General features: G+C 37.7%; 3 protein-coding genes across 8 annotated transcripts in view; 2 read left to right on the top strand and 1 right to left on the bottom strand.

The window, feature by feature from the left end:
- Positions 1-13,685, bottom strand: part of dnm2a (dynamin 2a) — a 36,439-nt gene extending 22,754 nt beyond the window's left edge. The window contains 3 exon segments of the mRNA XM_043234964.1: positions 80-229; positions 1,379-1,452; positions 13,245-13,685. Of these exon segments, the coding sequence (XP_043090899.1) occupies positions 80-229; positions 1,379-1,452; positions 13,245-13,405 (385 nt within the window). The 5' untranslated portion in view covers positions 13,406-13,685.
- A 572-nt stretch (positions 13,686-14,257) lies between these two features.
- On the top strand, positions 14,258-18,490 carry qtrt1 (queuine tRNA-ribosyltransferase 1). The gene is made up of 9 exons (XM_043229409.1): positions 14,258-14,903; positions 14,981-15,049; positions 16,028-16,166; positions 16,255-16,449; positions 17,138-17,276; positions 17,365-17,440; positions 17,751-17,860; positions 18,058-18,142; positions 18,222-18,490. Exons 1-9 carry the CDS (start codon positions 14,583-14,585, stop codon positions 18,372-18,374), a joined length of 1,287 nt encoding a protein of 428 aa, XP_043085344.1. The 5' UTR covers positions 14,258-14,582; the 3' UTR covers positions 18,375-18,490.
- A 1,286-nt stretch (positions 18,491-19,776) lies between these two features.
- LOC122342162 (potassium channel subfamily T member 2) overlaps positions 19,777-25,922 on the top strand; it is a 63,601-nt gene continuing 57,455 nt past the window's right edge. For 3 of the 6 annotated variants that reach the window (XM_043235975.1, XM_043235973.1, XM_043235969.1), the window contains exon 1: positions 19,777-20,206. In XM_043235975.1, the coding sequence (XP_043091910.1) occupies positions 20,118-20,206 (89 nt within the window). In that variant the 5' untranslated portion in view covers positions 19,777-20,117. The remainder of the gene's footprint in view (positions 20,207-25,922) is intronic. The other 3 variants (XM_043235974.1, XM_043235972.1, XM_043235971.1) reach the window with 2 other exon arrangements.

The following is a 25,922-nucleotide window of genomic DNA, read 5'->3' as shown; positions in this document are numbered from 1 at the left end:
ATGAGTGACATTTCAGCAATGGCCGCCGAGTGTGGCCTGAGGAAAGCTGTGGTCTTAGGGATGTCTTGTGCTGCATTACCGTGCGGGGAGTAAACCCTTAGGTTGATGGGAATAGGAGAGATGCCCTTATTGGACCCCGTAATCCTGTCCGTCTCTGCTTCAATTTCCTGCCGGACTTCATCAAAGTCCACGAACTTCCTCCCTTTGCAGTGCAAGAACTCCGCATATTCTACAAACAGAGCGATGGAGCGTGCGGTTTAGAGCGATGAGATTTCAGCATCAAGGCAAAAAAAAAGAAAGAAAGAAAAGAGAAAAACTTGAAAACCATACAGCAACATTAGCATCTAAAGGCTAAAACACTGAGAGACACTAGTTACTTGAATTAAAATAAATGTAATCTGAAAACCCTTTTTCTAAATTATTACTAAATTATTTTAGTTAAATGTTATGTAGCAATTTAAACTACAGCTGAAATTAAAAGTATATTAATATATTGACATAAAAAAACAACAACACTAAATTACTAATATTTTAATATAAATTTAAAAGTAAATATAAATAAAAACTCTAAAAATATGTTTTACACTATTAATAAAAATAAAATGACACTAAAAAATAAAAATAAAAATCAAACTAAAATAACACTGCTCTACAAACATTTTCAATACAAAAACCCCCAAAATTTTTATTTACTTGTATTTTCATGTCAACATAAAAATAAACTGAATTCTAAAATTAGAAATGAAGACTTTGTTTTTCACTTTTCTGTATTAACACGAAGAAAACTTAATTTCAAAAATGGAACTGGCCTGGAATAAAAACTGCTTTTCAATTCCCACTGATGTGAATGATCCACTGATAACGCGCACATACAAGCGAACAGCATCGGTTCAGCTCTGTTATGTTCAACTTTATGGTCAATTGCATTCATTTGTTCGGTAATGCCTTTCTGTCTGAATTAATTCTCCATCTGCACTTCCTCGTTCCCGCTACATTACAGTGCCTCATGCTGAAAACAATACAAATGATAATTGCTTTAAAGTGGCTGAGAGATGTAAATGTTAGAAGGGGAATTTTCATAGGGGAACTTCATGTACGAAAACAGAATGACGTTATTATAGCTGTGGTATAACTTTGTGCCGCAAAATGACAATTTAATAAAATCAAAAATCAAAACAACTAAAGAAAAAAATACCTATATTGTATTATTCGAAAAGGGCAATCAGTGTGTCATTTGATGTGATATATTTTTTGACGCCATGTATAAACATCACACCTCTTTAGCTCGTGTTAGTATGTGGTTTCAGCCGTCTGCATACATACTAAAATACCCCGAGAAGGTTTTGTTCAGTTGTTCTGTGCTCATCAACACACTCACCAGCTTTGTTGTTAACTAGCTGCAGAATGAGAGGCCTGCGGGTGACGATGCCAGAGCCTCTGGGAAGGAAATCCCTATAAAGAAAGAAAGAAAGAGAAAGTGAATATGGGCGGATGAGAGGACACTGTCGTTCAAGCTCAATTTTCAGGGGGTGATAAAACTGATCAAATTATTCATGAGTAAGGGGGCAGATGTTTAGGAGGAACCTCTTTGCATTCATATCAGAACACACACACAAACACACACACAAACAAACCAAGACGCTATCTGGCCCCTTGTAGCAATGAATATTAAAACATGGTGGCATCTTTTGAAGGCCCGCGGTTCCTAAGAGGCTGCGAGGCCTTTGCAAATGAATGGCCACTGCCGTATCTCGCAGCCAAATCAGGGTGCATTTAATAACACTGCGGCGCATTATAAACGCCCTCTGAGAGCAAACCGTCAACTGAGAGCTGGGCGACTTTAGCCCGCGTGCTGGAATACATTCGCAGATCTAACAAGCAGCGCGGATGACGGAAAAGGCACATTTTTAATAACGGCACAAAAAAAATGAGGCTGGCTTTCAATCAAAAACGTTCTCTTGCCAAAGTTATGTGAAAACAGAAACAAACGCACCGCCAAAACGCTGTGAAAGCGCTGCCCGATGCACATGAGTGGCGTTCTTGACTCCGGTACTGAAGGGGGCGATAGAGATACCTACTAAAGTCTGCGCTGTGTGTCATTTAGTTAGCTAGCTATAGCGAATGCAATTTTGATTAAAAAAATGTTTTGATTAGCCACACAACATAAGTCAGTAGTTAACAGTACTTTCTGGTTACTAAGATCGTTCAAAGTAGGAAGTGTGAGAGTAGGCTATGATGACAAGACTTATTTTTTGCTGAAATAATTATTTACAACATTTCTTAGCCGAGTCTTACATGTTATCGTAACAAAACGTCATGCAAAAAAGCAGTAATCCACAAATATGGCTATAGACAACAATGTTTAAACAGTATACATTTGCATTAATTTACTTGTGTCCGGTATGTCTTAAACTTTTGGGACAGTTTAAAAACACATGATGAAATGCCAGTGATGTGTCTTTTTCCACATGGGGAGCTTTGATGGCATCCCACATGCTGTGGGTGGGTTGAAAGCGTGTCTGCGGGTTCAAGAGGAGTCCAATCACAGTCTGTCTTAATGAGTAAGCCTGCATCTCCAGGAGATCCTGCTCTACATCTGGTCCTGATCAAAGCCGGTGCAGTCAACTGTGAATCCGGCCGCCCTTTTCCCAGAAATCACCTGCCCACCTAATGCACAACGCGGCAGAGCCCAAGGGGAAAGACAGACCATGCTTCAAAAACACACACACGATAAAAAAAGGCCCATACACGGAGAGAGACGCAGCTCGTCTCTGTGTGTTCATTCCTAATGGTTCGATTCACAGTCAAAGAAACAAGCCATTCTCACACACTCGAACTATAACGTGTGTTGAAACACTATTAACACACACACACACACACACATTTGACAGTCACCTTGCACCATACTACAATAGTTCATTTTAATGCATCGTGCCATATGCAAAAGTAAGCCAGAGCTGTAAAGTGTGGCCTATGAAGACGGCACCGTCTGGCTGCATGGAGCACGTGGATGTACAACAACGGCCAAAGCCTGGAGGGGGAGAAGGGCGAATGAAAACAGGCCACAGAGAGCCGTGTGCCAGCCTAACCTCGCATGCATGCATGCATGGCCCCCTCTCCACTTACACCCACTCTGCCAGCAAAGCCCAACACCTACATGCACACGCGCGCGCGCACACACACACACACACACACACACACACACACACACACACACACACACACACACACACACACACACACACACACACTCTCATTTAAATAGAAAAAGATGGCCGGTAAATATGTATTCATTCACTGAGGGTAAAAAGTTTGGAATAATTAAGATTTTTAATGTTTGAAAAGGTAGTTTCTTATGCATTTATTTGATCAAAAAAATAGACAAACAGCAATATTGTAAAATATTATTAAAATTAAAATTTACATTTTACAATTTATTTGCTGTTTGAATACCCTTTAAAATGTTTTTTTTTTCTGATTTCAAAAGCTAAATTTTCAACATAATAATTGCTCCAGTCTTCAGTGTCACATGATCCTTCAGAAATGGTTCTAATATGCTGACATGCTGAACAGTGGCGAACTTTAATTAAAATATTAATTATTCCAAACTTTAGTGTTTTATTTACTCATTCATATTTGCTGCTGCTTTTGCATATACTTTATGTACTCCATATACCATTTAGTTTTTAGTTTTTTTATTTCTTAACTCTCTCACCGCGTACAAATTGCATCGTATAACCTCGACATACTTTACTTGGAAATAACCTTGTTTCGTTTCTGCATGAACCATTTCATTAATACATACTAATGCTGATATCCGTATACAGGTCACGATATCAACAATTTTTTTTTTTTTTAACTATAAATCCAATTTGTTCATCTTTAGAAAATCAAATTAAGTGAAGGGGGGGAAAAAAAAAAGATGTCTTGTAAATACACGAATGCACGGTGGGCTGTTTTGCGAACAAGAATAAATATCCACACGGCAGGAAGCAACGTGCCACGAGCGCTTCGGAAGACTTATGGCATTGTTTCTCACTTTTTTTCCAGTGCAAACAGGCAGGTGGGCTGAGGTCCATTATTCATGGCCTTTAAATGATAGAGGAGGCTGAGCAGATTGTGTATCATTTCATCCATTATGCATGCAAAACCGCAGAGCGGAGCAGGGAGAGTGGAAAGAGAGCGGGAGAGACAGGCTCCAGCTACACCCAGTGTGAGTCTCACTCCACCAGCAGGAGAAGCGGCCTAATCGCCCCGCTCTCATTAGCCAAAATACAAGCACACCTCAGCGGAGCTCTCTCATTAAAGATGATGGAACACAGAAAACTGGATTTTGCTTGTCGATTTGAAAAAAAAAAAAAAGAACGGGTGAACCGCACAAAGCCTGTTGAGGATGCGGCATGCATTCAGCTTAAAATCAAAAGGATGGTTTTTTTTAGATGATGAAGTTTAAAGGTGTAGTATCATTTATTGGAACGCCTGCTATGAAACGTGCCTGCCACCTGACGGATATCGCTGAAATAGATGTGCTGAGTAATGGCATTCGTCTATGAGACAGCGTGGGTTAGGTTGGCTGTTAGCTAATCTGAGCATTCTGTCTGGAAATGGGTCAGTGTGTAGCTGCGGTGCTTTATAGGGGATACGTTTAAAAACGGGAGCCCCGTTAACACCAAGCACGATAACTATAACGACGACTATATTTGCATCCACGCAACGATATTGTCTGTTTATTCTAATATCGTTTTAAATGTTCAAGTTCGCGATTAATTCTGATTGGTTGACGATGTTTCGTTCGTCAGCTGGAAAAAAATTGTTCTGAAAATGATTCCAACGATATCGTTTTACTGTGCCTTTTTTGTTACAGTTGTGGTGTGGATGCTGCTAATTATTATTTTTTTTATTTTAACATTTATGCAAGTGCAGACCATCCAGAAGAAGTCATCGAATCGGTCAGTAAGTCGGTATTAGGTCTTTGATTTAGTTTTAAAGGGACAGCAGCATAGAAATAACTACTCCTGTGTGGTCTAATTGGATTTTATCTCCATTTTAAACTTTTGCTCAAACGTGACGATCTACAAAGTGATTTGGATAACTCCCGCAGTCGAGCCAAATGGGCTCAACGGGATGTTTTACAGCACTCGACCAAAAGGATACGGAGGTGGCTTAGCCACTGAATTTAGGAAATAACTCATGCAGACTTCTGCCTGTTGATGCGACTTCTCAAAATGCATCTAAATGGCCCTTTACTCTGTGCAAACCACCTAAATTCAGCTCGACTTTTATCCATAAACTGTCTGAACTTTTGTCAAATCAAGCGTCTCATTGTGACAGGGTATTGGTCCTACTTGCTGTCCCTCTAAACCAACGCTTCAAAACTGTATGAGCATCTTAGACTCACTATTATAGTATAGTAGTAAAAAGTAGCTTTTTTCATCACAGATCAGTAACCAAGGTAAAACACCTCGTCTCGAACAATTCTTCATACACTGGACTACCTCATTCTACACTTTTTTCGATTACAAATGGTTAAAAATGCAGCTTCCAGATTTTTGACAGGAACTAAGAAAAGAGGTCACATCTCCCTTGCCAAGATGGCCGATATGTTATAGACTTAAAAAGCACAGACAACTCCAAACTAATTTGTTAGCAACCACATTTTTTGACCTGACAATGATTAGAAGAAGCCATTTGTACCCTGGTTACGGTCTTATTACTACAAATGATAGAGTTCAGCTATACAGGAAATATGTTAAATATTCATAAGAGCAAGTGCACAGTGGAATTAAGGGCTTTAGAGCTCGACCTCCATGAATTATGGACCAAACTATCAGTTTCCTCCTGTGTACGCTCTTTGAATGTTGGGAACAAATCAGGTTTTGATATTCCACGAGATGACCTAAATCATTAAACGCTGGATGAAAGCACAACTGTATTTGTGAGGAAGTAGGAAACGCACTGAAGTGAGCTGCAGGATATTTTAACTAGACCTTTAGTATAGGTACGCATCAATGCGATACGAAGGATCAGTATCGGGTCTGATGCGGCCATTTTCTGTGGATCAGGTCTCAATCAGACAGGACGGATCCAAAGGCATACAAAAACATTTTAAAAGCACCATAATGTTTGGTGCACTATACTTCATATAATAATTTTCTGCGCAATGAACAATTATTAATAGTCTTTCTTGTTCTGTTTTATCTACCACATGTTGCTGCCTCCATTAATGAAATGTCTTTTAATTTTACATTAAACCTGTATATTTATTTAGAAATGTATTTACCTGTTTATTCATGAATGTATTGTACAACAATACAAAGAGCAATGGGTATACATTTCACATCCTGTGAAATTATATCCTCAAATAATGTAAAAACTGAATGATGTGAAAACAAATCTAGTGAATCTATCCAAGTCACGCTTTTTATGATATAGTATAAATTAGTCAAACTATTAATTGCAATTAACCGCATCCAAAATAAAAGTTTTTGTTTACATAATTTATTTGCGTGTGCTATGTGTATGCATTATGTATATATTTCATAACAAAAAAAAAGTGTTTTTAAATATATTAAATATTTATTTAGGATTATATTAGATTAATATAAAGAGACATAATAAATATTTTCTAAATATAGTGTATGTGTAATAATATATATATATATATATATATATATATATATATATATATATATATATATATATATTGTTTGACAGCACTATATATATATATATATATATATATATATATATATATATATATATAATAAATACACACAACACACACATTAATTATGCAAACAAAAACTTTTATTTTGCATTTATTTTTGCATATATATATATATATATATATAATTATATATATATATATATATATATATATATATATATATAATCTTCTCATGTATTCTATTTATTAGATATTTATTAAAAGGGTTAAAATTGCTTAACTATCATCTTACAATAATAACTACAAATTAGCGTGACCATTGATCACCAACTAAGTAAATAAAATACTTTTTAAAAATATATGTTATGTTATGTTCCACAGAAGTCATACAGGTTTGGAAGAATGTGAATGAAAGAGAGTAAATGACGACAAAATTGTCAAAATTAATAAACTGAAACACCGACCCGACCCAATATGTACCCAAGAATACATATTTAGTGCTCAGTGCCCAAATGACGAACAACTGAATGAACTGCACTACAGATGTCAGCCAATCAAAAACTAAGACATTTACAAATAGTAGTCTTAAAGGTACAGTTGCAAAAACAAGCTGTTTAACACTAAGGTTAGAAAATGAGCACGTAAATACAGTATCTTTTGGACATGGTGTTTTGGAAAGGGTCCTTTTGTACTAGGTTTTCAAAGGTAACCTGTTTGTTCGTGAAGCGTTTCACTATAAACTACATATGGACTGACAAAAGCAACTTCCTTTGTCTCCTCCAATTCATAATTAATAACGGATGGGTTCAGTTTCCTCGACACATTTGTCACAAAACAGCCCGTAGCATTATCTGCAGGATCTGCCTGCCTTTCACAAGGTTCACGCTGTGTTCTCGCTCCAGTTTTACACTCCTCCCATAGCGAGCGCAGCTAACTGAACAACAGCCCCTCCTAAAGCAGCCGGCAGAGCCAGATAGCAGAAGTCACGCAGAACAATGACATCAGCCCCGCAATAAACACCCAAGATGGAGGAGCCGGACTGCGATTGGATCAAACCACCAGATCTGGAGAAAGATCTTGAAAATCCAGTTGGGCAGGATGAAATTTGACCAAGAACACCAACGTTGCTCTCATTCTACTTGGCCTGTTTTACAACGGCAGATGCAACGCTAATTAATATGTGCAACTTACTAATGTTTACTGAGCTCTGATTGTGTCCGTGAGATGAATAGTGCTTTTGTTTGTTAATTCCCAGCTGTCTAAATGTTAGTATGGCGGATAAAGGCCTGACAGAAGGTCAGAGAGCGTAGTGAAGCTCCAAGGTATCACTCATGATGCAGTCTTTTTATCATTATATTTGCACGGCCAATGTTTATCAGACTTGTCATTTGTGTTCCAGTGGCAATTTATTCAAATATGGCTCCCAGACGAGCTCTCTCTCTTCCTCTCTACAAAATCAGCAGGCTCTGCATGAGGCTAGTGTAAGAGAGTTTGGAGCTAACAATTGTCACTTGACTTACTGAGCCAATACGTTGACATGTGCATCGCCGAGTGATTTCATGAATCCAAATTAATGTAAATAGTCTGATGAATGGGACAAAACGTGTGATACAGGGATGCATAATATTATCTGAATGTTATCAAAAATGTCTGATAAAAATCAGATGATTTGAAAAAAAAAAATTTAAAAGAAATTATATATATATATATATATATATAAAATTTATATTTTATATTTTTTTTATATTTTTTCTTTTATATTTTTATATTACACATGATTAGTACATCTGTACTCATGTTTGCATCCAAAAATATCCGAGTGCAAATTCATCCTCACACGCAGTGCAAGTCCAGGTTAATAACATTACATTTTAAAACATTTTATTTAATAACTAAAATTTTACTCATTCGCAATCATTTTTGTATTCTAAACTGGAAAAAGCCATGTAATACAGCAGATGTTTTTGAAATTGTGAGAATTATTTGTGATAATCTCTGAGAGATCGCTTAGATTGGGTTGAAGATCATAAATAAATGATTGTTTTTAATAAAAGGGTATATGAATTAGAAGTCTTTTTTATACATGTCATCACTTTTTGTGAGTCACTGGAAATTTTTACTAGAAACTGTAACTGCAATCCTTATTGTTGAGTCATCAGAAGACAGGTGCTGAGTCATAGTATGAAAAAAAATCTGAAACATGGTTCGAAAACCAAAAACAACCCCTCTTTTTCAGAGTTTGGGCTTCTGCTGCAAGCAAACTGAGTTAAATCCACGAAACGGCCCACGCTTTGAGTAAACTCAATAAACTGGAGCGAGAGAATTCAAGAAACACCACCTGAGAGACACAGCCCTTTCCAAGAAACCATTCCTCTGAGCCTTACAGTCTTACAACCGTAGACTCATAAACAACGACCAATTAAGATTAGCCAAACCCTCACAGCAGAACTAGCGCCTACCCGCGAGGGCAATGCAAACATCATTTGAGTGACAAAGGCCTTTTAGACGAAACATCCGAACACTAGAGCGCTTGACGAAGCGAACAGAAACGAGAGCTTCCAGAATTTCCTGACGAGCAGAAAGGTGTCAGGTGAACGCTAGCGGTGTGACTCCGTTCGGCCTCCCTGGAGCCCAGCCCAGCCGCCGCAGTCTCGCACACAAACATCAGTGCCTGTCTGACTAAGCTTACCAAAACAAATTTCATCGAAAACCGCTTATTAGGTGACTGAAACCTCGCAGGACTCCCTTACTGAGACATCACCGAAACGAAAACGCTTGCGATTGGGTCAAATAACGTCCTGATCAAAATGCCAAAAGAAACACAGGGTTAGTATTTACAATTATAGTTTTTTATATTATAAAAAAGTTTAATTTTATTTATATTATAAAAATATTATTATTATTTATTTATAAAATATTATTATTATTTTTTCAGACAATTTTTACTAATTAACTATTTGTGAGTCCAACTAATTAATACAAAATGTAAAAAAAAAAACACTTAAAAATATAACAAATAAATATAATAATTTAGCTAATTAAACATTTGAAAGAAAATAATTGCTCGAATCAAATTTTATAACTTTTTTGGACTAGGAATACCTTAAAATTGCCAGATATTTAGAAATCTTTCAATGGCCATAGGAACCTGTATATTAAGGACAGTGGACGCGAATGAAGAGTCTTTATAGGACATGTATCCTACACAAGCTTGTGGGTGTGACACACACATATCAAACAATGATTCATCTGTGCGATGCATAAAGCCCTTTAACTCTATCGTAAAAGCACAACGGAGTGACTGTTACAGTCACGTGACCGCCAGAGATTTGCGGTGGACGTAGATACCGCAAGAAACTACTTGGTAATGATTATCACACCAAGTCATGCTGGCCTCGCCAGATTAAAGCTCAACAAGTCTTTTTAAAGATTCTGTAAGTGACTTCATCCTCCAAAAACAAGACAGGCAGACAAAGACAAAGCGTGTCTGATTCAGCTGAGAAATATATAGCAGTTTTTTTTCCAGTTTGGTGAAATATTAGCTTGATAATCCACGGACCCTTTTACATTTACTTCAGAGGTCATCTGAGTTGGGTAAAGATGGGTATAGTGTTCAACAGAAACTAATTCCTCCATCACTCCAGTTACTCCAACGGCTATTTTAATACCACAGCATATAAAAACAAAAAAATTATAAATAAGTTAGAAACTGGAAAAGTTTCAAGTCTGTGAAAAGATGCAATGGACGCAGCCGAAGACTAAAGATATGCAATGTCTATAAAATTGTTGAAATTAAGAATTTTTTTTGTAATGTACAATAAAACTAAAATTAAAGTTAGCTACCTATACGAAATATTCTAAAACTTTATAATAATATCAGAATATATAATAATTCAGTTTACCTTCATATTTAAATAAAAACAAAAACATAATGATGCACATTCTTCATTCAATATTTTATGTAGAAAAATTAAATCTTTTTTCGACTCTAACGCACCCCATGTCGTAATAACAACTTGTAAGTACACCGTATATATAATAAATTATATTTTATTGTGCTACAGTTGATCGAATATACTAATATGTTATAGGTCTAATTTCTATACCGTCCTTCAGAGCGGTTCAAACACAAAATGGTAATTGTTATTCAGTAAAGGACAAACCTGCTTAACCTGATTACAAAATCAAAACAAAACAAGGCAATGTTTCTATGCATCCTTTGCCACAAAGTAAAAAAAAAGCCCTCTAGAAATGGTAATGCATGAGAATAACAATACAGTTCATTTGGCAAAACCTGCTTTTATAATGTGTTCTGCATTCAGAGCTAAACAACGGACCAGAACGGGCTTGACAGCATTTACTGCACTGCAATTTCTAAAATAAAATTAATCAAAGCAAACAAAAACTGTAGTCCACCAACAAGGCCGTTGGCAGATTTCAGAATGACAAACAAGAAGAGTTTTACGTTAATAATCTCAAAATGGAGACGCATTCTGGTAAACAAAAAGACTAATCAGCTGCACCGATGAAAATTGATACACGCATCCACAAGCTCTCCAGAGACGAGCATCCGCATCCATGGGAAATGAAAACCAAATTTCAGCCAATCAGTCCGATTCATACTTCTTCCTCTGCTAGACGTCAAGAACGAAATGTATTCTAACCGGACCGGAGACAGAGCAGCCGCATCAAGAAGGAAATGAACGCAGGAAAATATCGGTCACAAACTAATCTGATGCCAAAGGAAAACGGACAGTAACAAACATCACGTGTCCGAGCAGCACTTCCTCTCCTAGAACGAGGCCTTTTCGGCGCTGGAGTCTGCTGCTGGGACGCAGGTGTGGCACTGACCTATGAATACTGCAAAACAGGTGGTTACAGCAACCTGCGGCACACAAAACTCAAGGTCAAGTGGAACAGGACGGGGGAATTCACTCTCACCTGTATACATAATACACAGCTTTCAACTTATTTTTCAGAAGATAAACACCCGTACACGGTACTGGGTGCTGATTTGAAATATGCAGGTATTACCACTGGTAAATGTGCAGGGATATGCAGGGATATTTCATTATATTTCACACATTACCAATAGCAGTATGTATTCTTTTTAGAAACGCAAAGTATTATAGACTGCAGGAAGAAATTAACCATTCATATACAAGACATTTTATATATATATATATATATATATATATATATATATATATATATATATATATATATATATATATATATATATATATATGTTAAAAGTAAAAAAATTTTTTTACAGTATTTATATTATTATAATGTTGAAGTAATATTAATAGTTCGTTTAAATTGCAAAAGGTCTTTACATGTGATTATAGAGCCTCCAAATGTGTGTAAAAAAAGAGAGACTGATGCATGAATGATTGAAGAGTTTACTTTGTTTATATTTTATTTATATATTTTTTATTGGAAAACATGTTTGTTTGTTTTTGAGCAATCTCAGTACTGTAATGTGAAAATAGCACCGATGTTTTATGCGGTTATTTGTATTAAAGTAGAAAAAAAATGATAATCGAATTTAATAATCATCAAAAGTTAACATTACCAATAATTACAGTAATAACAGGTGGTATATTTAGGACCGTACCAACATTTTACATTATTATGGTTAATAATAATAATAATAATAATAATAACAATTACTGCACATTTAAAATAGTTGATTTAAATAGCTACATATTTATATGTGATGAATCAAAGTATTCTGATTTTAATAAGCAAAAAATAGTGTGTTATGAAAAAAAGTCAAAATTATGATGTTTTAGTAATTAGAACTTGGGAGTAAATGTGCTTAAAATAAATAAATGTTGTTGAACTGCTTTCATTATATATATATATATATATATATATATATATATATATATATATATATATATATATATATATATATACACACACACACACACACACACACACACACACATACACACACCATATCAGGGTGTTTCATAAGGCCCATTTGAGAGTTATGCAAATGTCACGATGCAAGTATAATTTAGTACCAAATTATATATTAAACTACAGTGCTATAACCGCACGAAACAACTCAACTATGGCAGAGTTTTCTAAAAGGACATGTACACAAAAAGCATGACGTCAACGTCCAGAGAAGTGTCAGTGTCGCAGGAGCCGTGTGTTCGCCGTTTGAACGCGGAAATGACTTGAACACTGCAGAAGAATCTCTCAGAGGTCCCCTAAACGGCACAATAAAGCTCCCAAGGACACTACGACCATAACTTCATCTGTCTGTCTGGGTCTGCGTGTGTAGTGCACCGTGCCGCCAACTTCCCCATTTTACGCCGCGCTCTCACTTACGCCCATTTCACTTCAATGAATGACGGCGAGCGGCGGTTTACGTCAACCGCGTAACTCGCGTTTGTGAATGACAACCCAACCGAGTGAATCGACCGAGCAGCGAGTATAAAAACGTAGCTGGAAAGTAACAAATGAGACGTTTGTGTTCTCATTAAGTTGGATACACATAAATACAGCGAACTGGGCTTTCGCACGCGGTCGAAACGAAAGGAGTAACGTAGTAACCAACCTGCCGACGAAATTTTCCAGCACCGAGCTTTTTCCGGCGCTCTGTCCTCCAACCACGGCTATCTGCGGCAGATCCAAGTTACAACTTTGGCCAATGGAACTGAAAGCATCTTGGAGTTTATTGATCAGGGGGATCAAATCCTCCATCCCCCGGTTGCCCATGGTTTCTGACCGTCTCTCAGCGCGCAGGAACGGGCTCGCGGCAGCAGGGCGCTCGGGTTACTTCCAAGTGTTCAGTTTCCACCCTTCAAACACTTCCAGTTCAGTCCGTCAAAGACAAACAACTGATCAAACACTCGCTGACAGGCAGATAACGCGTATTAGGGCGCATACGTTAAGATCCGTGCACTGATCTGAGGATCAATCATTCGTAAACTCACAAAACAAAACTTCTCGCTATCATCCGGTCAGGCGACATCCGACCTCCACCGGTGACGCGAGTCCCGCCTCCTGTCAACCGATGTCGTGAAATTCGATTGGTCCGACAGAACGCTTCCTGGTGTGTTCTTGTCTTTTGATTGGCTCGATCTTCGTCTCTGCCTCTAACGACCGACGAGTGCTATTGGACAACTGACGTGTCAATTCAGTTTCAACGAAACGACTTGAACATAGGAATATATAAAATAAAAATTAGAATTCTGTTTTTAATGCAAAAAAGTGCATGTATAATTACTGGAAGACTGCAATGAATAAATTAAACGTATTTCTATAAAAAAATCTATCATATTATTAAGTGTTGTTAAGTTGTTAATCATATTATTAAGTTTGTTTTACTGTACACCGACTACAATAATGAGTCATTGCTTGTGACGGGAAGTCCGACTCATTTCCGCGAATCGGTTCTTTTAAAAAGTTCGTTCAAAAGTCATTCAGTAATTATTGTAAGTCGTTACTTCATGACACACTATGTTCTAGAACATTTAAAATGTAAGAACATATTCTGTTTTCTTTACGCATCTGTTCTTGTTATTATTATTATTATTGTTCATTAAGTTTTATTAGCAACGTGTTTGTGGTAATTTCTTGCACAGATACAATATTAAGTGTAATACATACCAATTATACATTTGAAATGTGTGAGATGAATGAATCAGACATTTATGAAAGAGACGGTTACTGACTGCTCAATGAGTCAGAGACTGGAGAACCGTTTGGAATCGTTTCAGTCTGAATTATTCATGGGCGCATTTCCCAAAATCATCGTTAGCTAACTACGGTCTTAAGTTCCATTGAACTCTATAGGTAAGGGCAGAATTACGACCGTAGCTGCTTTTGGGAATCGCAGTCCTGAGTGGGTTTTGTATCAGTTCATCCGGTTCGTCAAAAAGATTCGACTCAAATGAACGACTCCCAAGTGAACGGGACGTCGTTATTCAAAATGGCTGCGCCCATACCGAGCAGCGCACATGAGTCTAAAGACAGTATGACATCAGTAAAAGTAGTTTCCTCTGTTGCTCCTCTTGCTCTTCGTATCGTGGCCGAGTGTCCGGTGAGTAAGGCCAGAGCCTGCACTCTTACTCTCCCGCACTGCGCTGTCTGCACCCCGGTGTTCATGCCCGTGGGCACTCAGGGTACCCTGAAAGGCATCACTGTGGACCAGCTGGAGGATCTGGACTGTCAGATATGCCTGGGAAACACGTATCACCTGGGCATGAGGCCGGTATGAGCGAGGAAACGATTCAAACGGTCAAAGTGTTTCATCAATGCACTTAAGTAACTGTTATTGCGTTCTAACAGGGTCCTGAGTTAATAGAGAAAGCCAATGGATTGCATGGATTTATGAAGTGGAATAGAAATCTGTTGACGGTAATTCTTCTATGTCTTTTTTTTATTCTTTTCAAACTATTCCCAAACACCAGATGTGGTAATGATGGCAAAATGTAGGATGCTACGATTTGTGGTTTTCACGTTGTTCTTAAGCAGATTTTGCAGAGTGTCAGTTAATGGATAGAGCAGATTGGAAAAGTTCTGGAAAACTAATTTTGTATTATAAATATATTAACACCACCATTAAACACCAGTCTGTCTGGTCTTATTAGAAACAATTGCATACTACTACAACTACCACTAATAAACATACACTTGTTCCAATAGTTTCTATGAATAATGTAAAAATATATATTTTCTTGTAATAATGACTTCCTGGAAAGCTCTAGGAAATTAAGTAGACCGGTAGTTCTTAACTTTTTGACTTGATGACCACAGCATTTCTAATGTAATTGTGACAAAGTTGTCCTTTTTAACCTTTTTTATTTCAATGACCAGAAACGGCGCGTTGAAATTTTGATTTAATGAGCCGTGATTAATTTTCATTGCTGAAACTCATTACATGTAATCAGTTAAAGATAATCTGTTTCCCGAAAATTAAGTACTTGTAATTTGATTAGATTTTAAAATCTGTATAATTAGTTTATCGTTTTTTAAATAGATTACATGATTATTTTTTTCTCACATTATTTTTACCATATAATATTATTATAAAATTATATTATTTTATTTTAAATTTATATATATATATATATATATATATATATATATATATATATATATATATATATATATATATTTAGTTTAAAATAAAAATTTCAGTTTTAATAGCAAATAATCAAAATAAATTTTAAATGTTTTTATGCAATTTAATTTAGATTCAAGCTTGGTTATATTAATAATGATTTATTACTTATAAACCATCCCTCAGACCCTCTTGAATATTTCTGAGGCAGACTTTGATGTATTAATTTATTTCTGTTCATGGAAGCGCTTCACCTGTGTTTCTTTGAACAGGACAGCGGCGGCTTTCAGATGGTGTCTCTAGTGGAGCTGTCCGAAGTGACGGAGGAGGGCGTCAACTTCCGCTCTCCTTACGATGGAAAAGAAATCCTGCTCACTCCTGAGCAGTCCATCGCCATTCAGAACAGCCTGGGTACGGATAATGTTACAAATCGTCGCTCCTTAACCAGAGCTACGACCGATGCTTATTGAAATCCTTGTGCCTCTGCGATGCCGTTCAGGTTCAGACATCATGATGCAGCTGGATGACGTGGTCAGCAGCACGGTGAAAGGGCCGCGGGTGGAGGAGGCCATGCACCGCTCCGTGCGCTGGCTGGACCGCTGCATCGCGGCTAACAAGAACCCAGATCGACAGAACCTGTTCGCCATTATTCAAGGGGGGCTTGATGCCAAACTGCGCAAGGCCTGTTTAGATGGTAAGCGCTGTGCGATCACTGGACGTCAAAAGATGTGCAATATTGCTTTAGCAGTGTAAAATCCTATTAAAACGGCATTAATATAAACTACCGTTCAAACGTTTCAGGTCAGTGCAGTTTATTTATTTACGTATGCATTTATTTAAAAATGTTTGTTCAAATTGATTTATGTTTTAGCTTTAATTTTATTTTAATCAATTCGTATTTATTCGTTTATTTTTAAGAACACGTTAAATTGATGAAAGGTGAGAGCAAAGAAATTTATAACGTCACAAAAGATTTCCGTTTTAAGCAAACACTGCTTTTTTTTTTTAAACTTAAGGAAGTGTATGGTCAAAAAATATTTGGTGTGCAACACCTTAATATTTCACAGAAACCTTAATATGTCACAGAATCCGATCGACTAAATGCAGCTTTGGTGAGCATGAATAATTTTTTCAAAACATTAATGAAACTTTCGAAGTCAGAACAGCATTACGGCCTTTATTAGATACAAAATATCGAACCAAGTGGAATACGTTAAAAGAAGAAAAACGCTTTTTTGCAATGGCATTTAAACCAGCTGTGCTGCAGTGATATATATATATATATTTTTTTATCCTTACGATGCAGTTATCGTATTAACAATGAACATGATCCATAAGTCGTACGCCTGACTAGAATGTTTCTGTTTCGTTTCTTCACTCAGAAATGACCAAGCGTGATGTGCCGGGCTTCGCCATCGGAGGCTTGAGTGGGGGAGAAGAGAAAGATGACTTCTGGAAGATGGTGACTCTGAGCACAGACCGCCTCCCCAGAGAAAAGCCCCGCTACCTCATGGGAGTCGGGTAAGCAAGCCCCGCTTCCTCTCAAACTCCTTTTTGTCCCATCGTTTGCGAGCTGTGGTTGTTGATCGCCTGTTTGACGTGTTTTAAGCTACGCTCTGGACCTGGTGGTCTGCGTTGCCTTGGGCTGTGACATGTTCGACTGCGTCTTCCCGACTCGGACGGCAGTAAGTGACGGATATCTGCCCAATCTCTTTCTGTTAGGGTCGGTGAGATTCTCGTGCTCACCGGGGCCGCTTTTGTTTGTTCAAAATAAAGTAAAAAAGCAATATTGGGAAATGTTTAAAACTATTTGAATATACGAAAAATGTCGTTTATTCGAAGCTGAAATATCTTCTAGCCCTTGCTTATGCTTGCCAGGACGAACCTACAGCCGTTTTTAAGAAAGGGTGCATGAAGACTAGAATTAAAGCGGTGATGCTTAGATGCTTATTGTGTTTTGCCATTTTTAATGAGGCTGTGTGCGATTTGTTTCAGAGATTTGGCTCGGCTTTAGTTCCCTGGGGATCTCTGCAGCTCAAACAGAAGCAATACGCTAAAGATTTTCAGCCGATTGATGCTGACTGCCAGTGTCCCACCTGCAGGAGGTACACACATCTGTCTGGAGTTTAACTGGCTAAATTGCTGCTTCAGTATGCTGATGTTCAGCTGCATGCTGCGCTTAAAAGAATAATTAACCCTCCCGAAAATGAATATTTTGCTCTGCACGCAGCAAAAACTCGTATTGTACCGTGAAGCTAGAGAAGATTGTGATTTGTCTTTTTCTTTGTCTTGGCGTTGACAGACACAGCCGGGCTTACCTTCACGCGCTGTTTAAGAGCGACACCGCAGCCATGCATCACGTGACCATCCATAACATCTCTTACCAGGTAACCGTATGGATCAGCTAGGTGTTTTGAATACAGCGCGTGTTGTCGTCGTCGTCACTTCACCTCTCGCTGTCCTCAGCTCACCCTCATGCGGTCGGCGCGTCAGAGCGTCATAGAGCAGAGGTTTCCTGAGTTTGTGAAGGCGTTCATGAAGAGGATGTTCTCGTCCAGGGAGCAGTACCCCAGCTGGGCTGTAGAGGCACTGCAGTCAGTCAACATCCACCTCAGCTGAGTATCCTACATGATACTTGCTGGGTTTTACGGAGTTATGGAGTTTTTAGATGCTAACATTTTAAACCTATGTAAAATATCCCTGTTTTGTAAATAAAATCATTTTTTCATTTTTAATTGCGCGTGGCTACATTCTTTCAGCCAAAGAGAAAACGTTTTTTGTCTTAATTTTAAGTAGCATATTTGTTTTTCATATATATATATATATATATATATATATATATATATATATGTGTGTGTGTATGTATGTATGTATGTGTGTGTGTGTGTGTGTATATCAAAATCTTAATCTTTGTCATTTATTATACCAATCTAGTCTATTTGTTTAGCCATTAATACCATGGTGCAATAATGGTATTTTAAACAAGTAAAAATATACACACACACATGGCTGGGTTTTAATTTTAATTTTTTTTTTTTTTTTTTAAATAAGTGTCTTATGCTCACCAAACGTGCATTAATTTGGTCAAAAATAGAGTAAAACAACACTGTGACATTTTTACACAATTGACATGGACTGTTTGGTATCTGAATATATGTTCAAATGTAATTAAGTCCAGCGATGCAGAGCTGATTTTTCAGCATCATTACTCCAGTCTTCAGTGTCACGTGATTTTTCAGAAATCATTAAAATATTCAGATTTGGCAAAGCATTTATTATTATTATCATTGTTGAAACCATTTTTTTAATAGAAACCATGATATATTTTTCAGCATCATTCATTTATAAACAGACTGTTCAAAATAACAGCATTAAAATAAGAGTAGCGTGATATTGTCTGATAACATCATCTTAGGCTTAGCCTTTTCCCGGATCTTTCCTCTCTTTTTTTACTGTGTCGTTTAGTAGCATTCTACTACTACTCTAACGCCACTACCTAACAGATGTGCCCGTAAAAAGCCCATCAAAACCTTTTAAAGGCCGAGATTGAGGGTATATTAAACCTTTTCGGAGCTGAACGCGATCGATTCATCGGGTTTCTCCCGCAGGCAGCCGCTAGAGGGCGGAGCTCTCAAGATCTCCTGTATCGTTCACGGCACCCAAGCCTCTATTAATTCCCTTCCAGGGTATATAAATCAACGTGACAACACGGTTAATTTGACTCCGGCACGGAAATTTCACTTCTTTGATTACGATTGCATTATTGTGCCAACCGCACGTGCACGCGGACAAGTCCTGCCAAACACCTCAACAGGTGTCCGTTTACTTTCTGCACGTTTTCTATCCCGTTCCCCCAGTCCAATTCACTGCACTGTATTTAACAAAGCAAGTGTGTTTTGAAATAGATAAATTATTGCAGTGATAAAACCCCCGTTAGTGATTTTGATTGTCGACTTATCTCGTGCTTTTTTTCGCCCCCCAACAATGCAAGCACTAGCCGGATTATTAAAAAAAAAAACTCGCCCGCCCCTCAAAATAGCACATGCCTCAATCGATACCGGACAATGGCGAAATAATGCGCTGCAGCAATAACTGGCAACTGTTGCAGCCGATGTGAAAGCGCTTGTGTCAGCGAGGATGTCCGGGCGGGCGCTGCGTCTCGTGTCGGCGCGCGCTGAGCTCGGGGAGGCACCAGTTGCTCTGGCGCTGCGGCGGATCTAGACCCGCGTCTCCCGTTCCCGAGTGATGACGACGCTCTCCGTGCGCGAGCCACCCGAAGCGATCGCGGCGGAGGGATAGACGAGGTCGAAGGCGTTCGCGTTTCCGCCGCCGCCGTTGATCTGCGCGCTTTGCTGAGCGACCATGGTGGAGCTGGAGAAGGAGGTTCTGCCGCTGCCGCCGCGGTACCGGTTCCGAGACCTGTTGCTCGGGGACTGGCAGACCGACGACAGGTACGGCAACTTCGGCTCGCGTGCTTTAACAACGACACGCGCTTCGGTAACTGCATATGAGCGCTGAATCGCGTTATCAGCAATATAAGCATTATTGTGAGTATTACTAGGAGCCGTATAATAGCGCAGTACGTACTATACGCGTACGCTAAGTATTACAGTTTGCATTAACAGTATGTTATTATAGGAAGTGTATTAGTAGCCTATTGGTGTACGTTATATCAGTTCGCAACAATTTGAGCTTTAGTATGAGTATGCGTTGTGCATCCTGGCTGCGTCTTAAAACTTATTAAATGCTGTCTAGCTAGGCAGCACGCGTCCCCTATTTATCCCGCCTCGCATAGTTGTTATACAGTCTGCTCATATTTTGATCTCTGACTTTAGAAGACCTTTTGCCAGCAGCAAAGGCGTACTATTATTAGAATCGATGTGAGAATACACCAAGCATCCGAAATTATGCAAAAGCAATAGCACTAGTGTACTGCAATGGCAGTGTAGTATAGCACAGTGTACAGTATACATTATTAGCTTAATGGAACTGGTTTATCATTAGCAGACAGTGATGTTAATAAGATTGGAATGCTATTAGTTTTTGTATTTGTTTTAGTAACATCACTAGTGTATTAGCGAGCTGGTGTTTTCAGGACTGTTAGTACACTGTTACAGTAGTACTAGTATTAGGATCGATGTGTGCATTAGTATAATTGTTGCCCACAAATGCTGTCTAGCTAGGTTTTTTAACAGTCTCCTTTTATCCTGCCTTCACTTGTTTTATGCAGTCTGATCACATTTTGATCTCTTTGACTTCCCTTTTTGCCAGCAGCGAAAGCTCACTATTATTAGTATTAGTTCGAGAATATATCCCAAATGATATTAGCAAAAACAATAGCATTAGCGCGCGCATAACAATGGTACTGTAGTACAATATATATTAGCAACCTAACGGCGTTGGCTATATCAGTAGTAGACGTTGATGTTAATAAGATTGAAATTAGTTTTTGCATTCATTTCTGTAATATCACTAGTATTATGATGAACATCAGAAGTTTCTGGCGTTATTAGGATTATTGGTAAACTTTTACCATGTTACTGGTGTTAGGATCGAGGTGAGAATTAGTATAATTCTGGCTGTATCGTAAAACTCATTAATCATTGTGTTGCCCACAAATGCTGTCTAGCTAGGCAGCACACTGTGTTTTGAGACACAGACAGGGTTTATCCTGTCTTTAGTAGTTGTTTTATGCAGTCTGGTCGCACTTTGATCTCTTTGATTTCAACAGCCTTGTTGCCTTGTTAAAGACGGTATTAATATTAATAAAAGCCAGAGAAACAGCGGATATTAATATTATGTTGGTATTAGATCATATAGTAAGTACGTTTTAGTATGCATGCTAGTATGGACATTGGTAGGCTATGCAATAATAACCTATTAGTATTGGTAAACATCAATAATATTAGAATGACAGGAGTATTATTACTGTTATATTATTGTTTTATTAATATCACTAGTTAAGATGAACATTAACAGCCTTAAATTTTATATATATATATATATATATATATATATATATATATATATATATATATATATATATATATATAATTTCATTAAAAAAATTTAATTGCACATTAATTAAAAAGCAAACAAATAACAAACATAGAAATATAATGCACTTTAATTTAAGAAAACAGATAATGCATGCATATTAATACATAAAAGGCCATTTATATGAGCATTTATTAGTGTTGCTGTCTGTGTAAATAGTAAACCGTTACTATATAGCCTACTAGTATTGTTAGTATGACAGTGAGCATTAATTTAGTAAATTTTAGAACTCTTTGTGATGCCGTCTATCTAGGCAGCACGCCAAGTTTTAAGACAGTCTCTGTTTTGCATAGTTTTTTCATGCAGTCTGGTCACATTTTGCTCTCTTTGACTCCCAACAGCCATTTTACAGACAGCAAACGATGAAGTGGCAAGCGTTTGGGTTTGTGCACGCTTGTGTTCTCTCTAACATCTCATGCATTGATGTTTTTACGCCTCAGATGGCATTACTGCCTCTTTGCTTCTCGTTTAGTGTGCACTTCCTGCCTAAATCTACCGGACTGACTATTCGCAACCGATCATCTGAAAGAGCGCTCGGTGCTTTCTTTAATGCCGCTGGCCGCGCAGCTAAAGTACGTCGCGAATGCCGCAGCACCCAAACGTACACGTGAGCTAAATGCGGCCATTTAGCCAGACAGTGGAAAATAAAATCTGCATTTTACGCTTGACACTCCGTTGCTAGGTGAGTACTGAGGACCAAAACACTTTAGTCCTTTAGAAAGATAAGAATGAGTTTTCTCCCTCGCTTCTGGTCTTCCTGAGTGGGCGTTTAAAACGCACTAATTGGTGAGCGCACATTCGTAAGGGGGTTAAAAGTAGGGGACATGTCTTCGTAAATGGCGCGACTACTTTCAGGTGATAATTTCTCGTACGAAACAGGTCTCCATTTGACAGTTTCAAAGGGATCTCATTACACAAATCATATCTAATCGCTCTCACCTACTGGGGATTGATTATGTTATTTGCCTATCAGAGAGCGTGCGGGGGTGGAGAACGCCAGCGTTTTTTTTCGCTCTCCCTGTGGATGCGTTTTGTAGTACAGCTGATAGAGAAGCACAGACAACCCACCGAACACTGCCACTGAATAAAGCTTACAATCCAATTCTGTGTGTGTGTGTGTGTGTGTGAAACATTAACCTGCTCAACCTGGCTCCCTGAGGACTTCACATAAGGACGTCTGGCTCCTTCGGCTCTGAATTAAACAGGAAGACCTCGAAAAGGTCCGAGCTGGCAAATCACTTTATGCCAATTTAAACAGAATGTGGGCATTACAGGAATTCTGTCTTAATTTACTGGCTCTCCAAACTCGTATGCTCTTATTAGACTTTTTGAAGAATCACAACGCTGCTCCTTTCCATCTGATGACTGTGATCATTCAAAAAGCATCAAAAGTGTAGTCCATATGACTTGTGTGCTCTCTTATTCGGTTTTCTGAATGTGTGTGTCAGTTCTTTTTGGGGAAGCAGACCAGAACATAATTGTTTCAGAAAACCCTTGGGGGGTTGGGGTTGTTAGACGACAAATGTACTAAGGCATGCAAGAACTAATAGTTTTTGTTATAAAACTGAGCATAGTTTACATAGATAAGTTTACTTTAAGTTTATGGCTTGGTAACCTAATGATAATATATAAATATATATATATATATATATATATATATGTACACACACATACATTCATAAGTATTTATATATATATATATATATATATATATATATATATATATATATATATATATATATATATATATATATATATATATATATATATATATATATATATATACACACATACATATATATATATATATATATATATGTGTGTATATATATATATATACATATGTGTGTGTATATATATATATGTATGTACGTATATATATGTATATATATTCTCTCAAGAACCCTTAACCTATGTTGATAAAAAGTATTCCCCAAACTTTCAATTAATATTTTCTTTTGTTGTAATTTTTTTCTTTTACTCTATTTCTTTTATTTTTACATGAATACTTGTATATTTCTATACGTCGCATGCTTGTGTATCATCGTTAATTCTTTCAATGATTTATTGAGAAGGGAATTAATAGGTAGGGGAAAGGAATACCTTTGGATGTGCTTTTTTTATAGAATAATTTCTATAATTATAATATCTAATAATAATTAAAAAAATGGCTTAATTGCTGCCCTGAGGTGCTAAAACGGTGGATCGTGCATGTGACGCGCACCAGGCTATATATTAAATTTAATGAAGCCTTCACCTTTTACAGTTTGATAATCCCACTAAGCCATATTGCGATTCTGATTTCATATCGATCAATTGCGAAGCCCTACTTTAATAAAGAAGTTGATCTTTATTCCGGTGGGCCACCTTTTATTCGGGGGATGAGCTCTATGAACTGCTGTTTGTATGGAAAACATCGAAAGAGCTGCGTGCAGATTATTCTTTTAGGTTTTTTTTAGTGGACCAAAATAACAGCTTACTGGTTTGGAATGACATCAGCGCGAGTAAATAATGAGTTTTCGTTCACTGCTTAAACTATTTATTTAGACAACATTTGGCCCCAGTGGTTGCTGTTGAAGCCCAGTGGAGAGCCATTGGAGTTTGGCAGCAGTGCATGAAGTGTGTGTGTACTTATATAGCATATTTGTGCCCAAATGTGAGCAGAATCTGACAAAATATGCTTTTGGGGTTGTTTTCGTTTGTATAAACGACGCGCGTGTGTGTCACAGGCAGTAATTCCTTGTCCCTGGAGGTCCCGTGGCATTTAGTTCCCCACTGTGTGCTGTCACTATCACTTCCTTACACGAATAACAAATACTGCCTGGATAGCAAGATAGATAGACAATGCACAGTGGCTTTCTGCAATTCTTAGGGATTGCCTGTGATCCACGCAGTGGTGTCCTGTGGTGGTTGGAAAGGGTAATGTGTGCCGTTATCCTTTTTTTAAGTATGCAAACAAATAGTAGAACTGAGCAGCGATGCTTCAATCTTTCAAGAACAAATGTTAATTGAATTGGTTGAAAATGTGATTACCTGCCATTTTAGCTCACCGGATTTATGGCAAAAACGTAGAAGGTTGATCAGAAAGTGTTGAAGACCAAGACCAAATAATGTAAAATCTGTAATTATTTACCCATCCTGACTGTTAATGTATAAACTTATTTCTTTTGCGTTTCAAGATATTTTGGAGAACTCTGGGGTTCCATACTACTCCGTTGACTTTGTTCATGAGAGTGAGTAAATGATGATGGAACATTTTAAGATATTTTGTCGAATCTTGTTAACCAAACAGTTTTTGGCCCCCACTGACTTCCCTATACTGGGAAAATCTAGTGGCTACCAACAGCTGTTTGATTACCAACATTTTCAAAAATATTTTATTTTAGGTCCAGCAGAAGAATTGAACTCATATAGGTCTGGAACAACTTGAGGGTGAGTAATGATTACATTTGGACAACATTCAGCCAACATATTTGAGTAAGTTAAGCCAATAAAATGCATAAAAAAACTAAACAAAACAAGTTCAGCATATTTTTCGATTCAAACTAAATAAATTGACTCCACCCCCCCAACAAATTCTTTGTTCGGGTTGCTTTTTTTGTACATTTGTGGGAAGAACTTTTGCAGGTTGGAATTCTTATAGCGTGTAATTTCCTCGTTCGCCAACGACAACACAACATCCCATTGGCTCTCTGACAGGAAATGGAGCGTTGCCACTAATGCCATGCTGTATTTACTCTTCTAAATGTGGCAGAGACTTTAGGGAAAAGCAAGCAGCTATTTGAGGGAAATACCTGACAAACATTGTGTCAGGAAGACTTGATTAGGTTCGAGCAGAAGGCATTAAGTTCTGGGGAATGAAGTGCGGGAGAAAGCAGAGCGGCGATTAATAGTGACAGACAGGTTAATTCAGCGGCCAACTCCGCCAAAGCTTGTCCTACATGTCTCACACCTCTCACTTCTATTAATCTCCCACGCAAGTCTCTAGTACACACACACACACAAACACGCAAACACACGTATGCCTACGCATATACATGCAACAACGCTCTGCCAGCCACTTTTATGCTCTTGATTCTTAACACATAAACACACTTGTGTTTTGAACTT

Source organism: Puntigrus tetrazona, chromosome 3 (assembly GCF_018831695.1).
Source record: "Puntigrus tetrazona isolate hp1 chromosome 3, ASM1883169v1, whole genome shotgun sequence".
NCBI classification, from domain to species: Eukaryota; Metazoa; Chordata; class Actinopteri; order Cypriniformes; family Cyprinidae; genus Puntigrus; species Puntigrus tetrazona.
This window is presented reverse-complemented; position numbering and strand designations above follow the sequence as displayed.

What these genes read in the sequence shown, in the direction of transcription:
- qtrt1 (XM_043229409.1), top strand. Translation starts at nt 14,583, where the DNA reads ATGAACGACTCCCAAGTGAACGGGACGTCGTTATTCAAAATGGCTGCG. An exon ending in CGCCATTCAGAACAGCCTGG is followed by an intron (nt 16,167 to 16,254) that starts GTACGGATAATG and finishes GATGCCGTTCAG; the next exon opens with GTTCAGACATCATGATGCAG. An exon ending in TCTTCCCGACTCGGACGGCA is followed by an intron (nt 17,441 to 17,750) that starts GTAAGTGACGGA and finishes GATTTGTTTCAG; the next exon opens with AGATTTGGCTCGGCTTTAGT.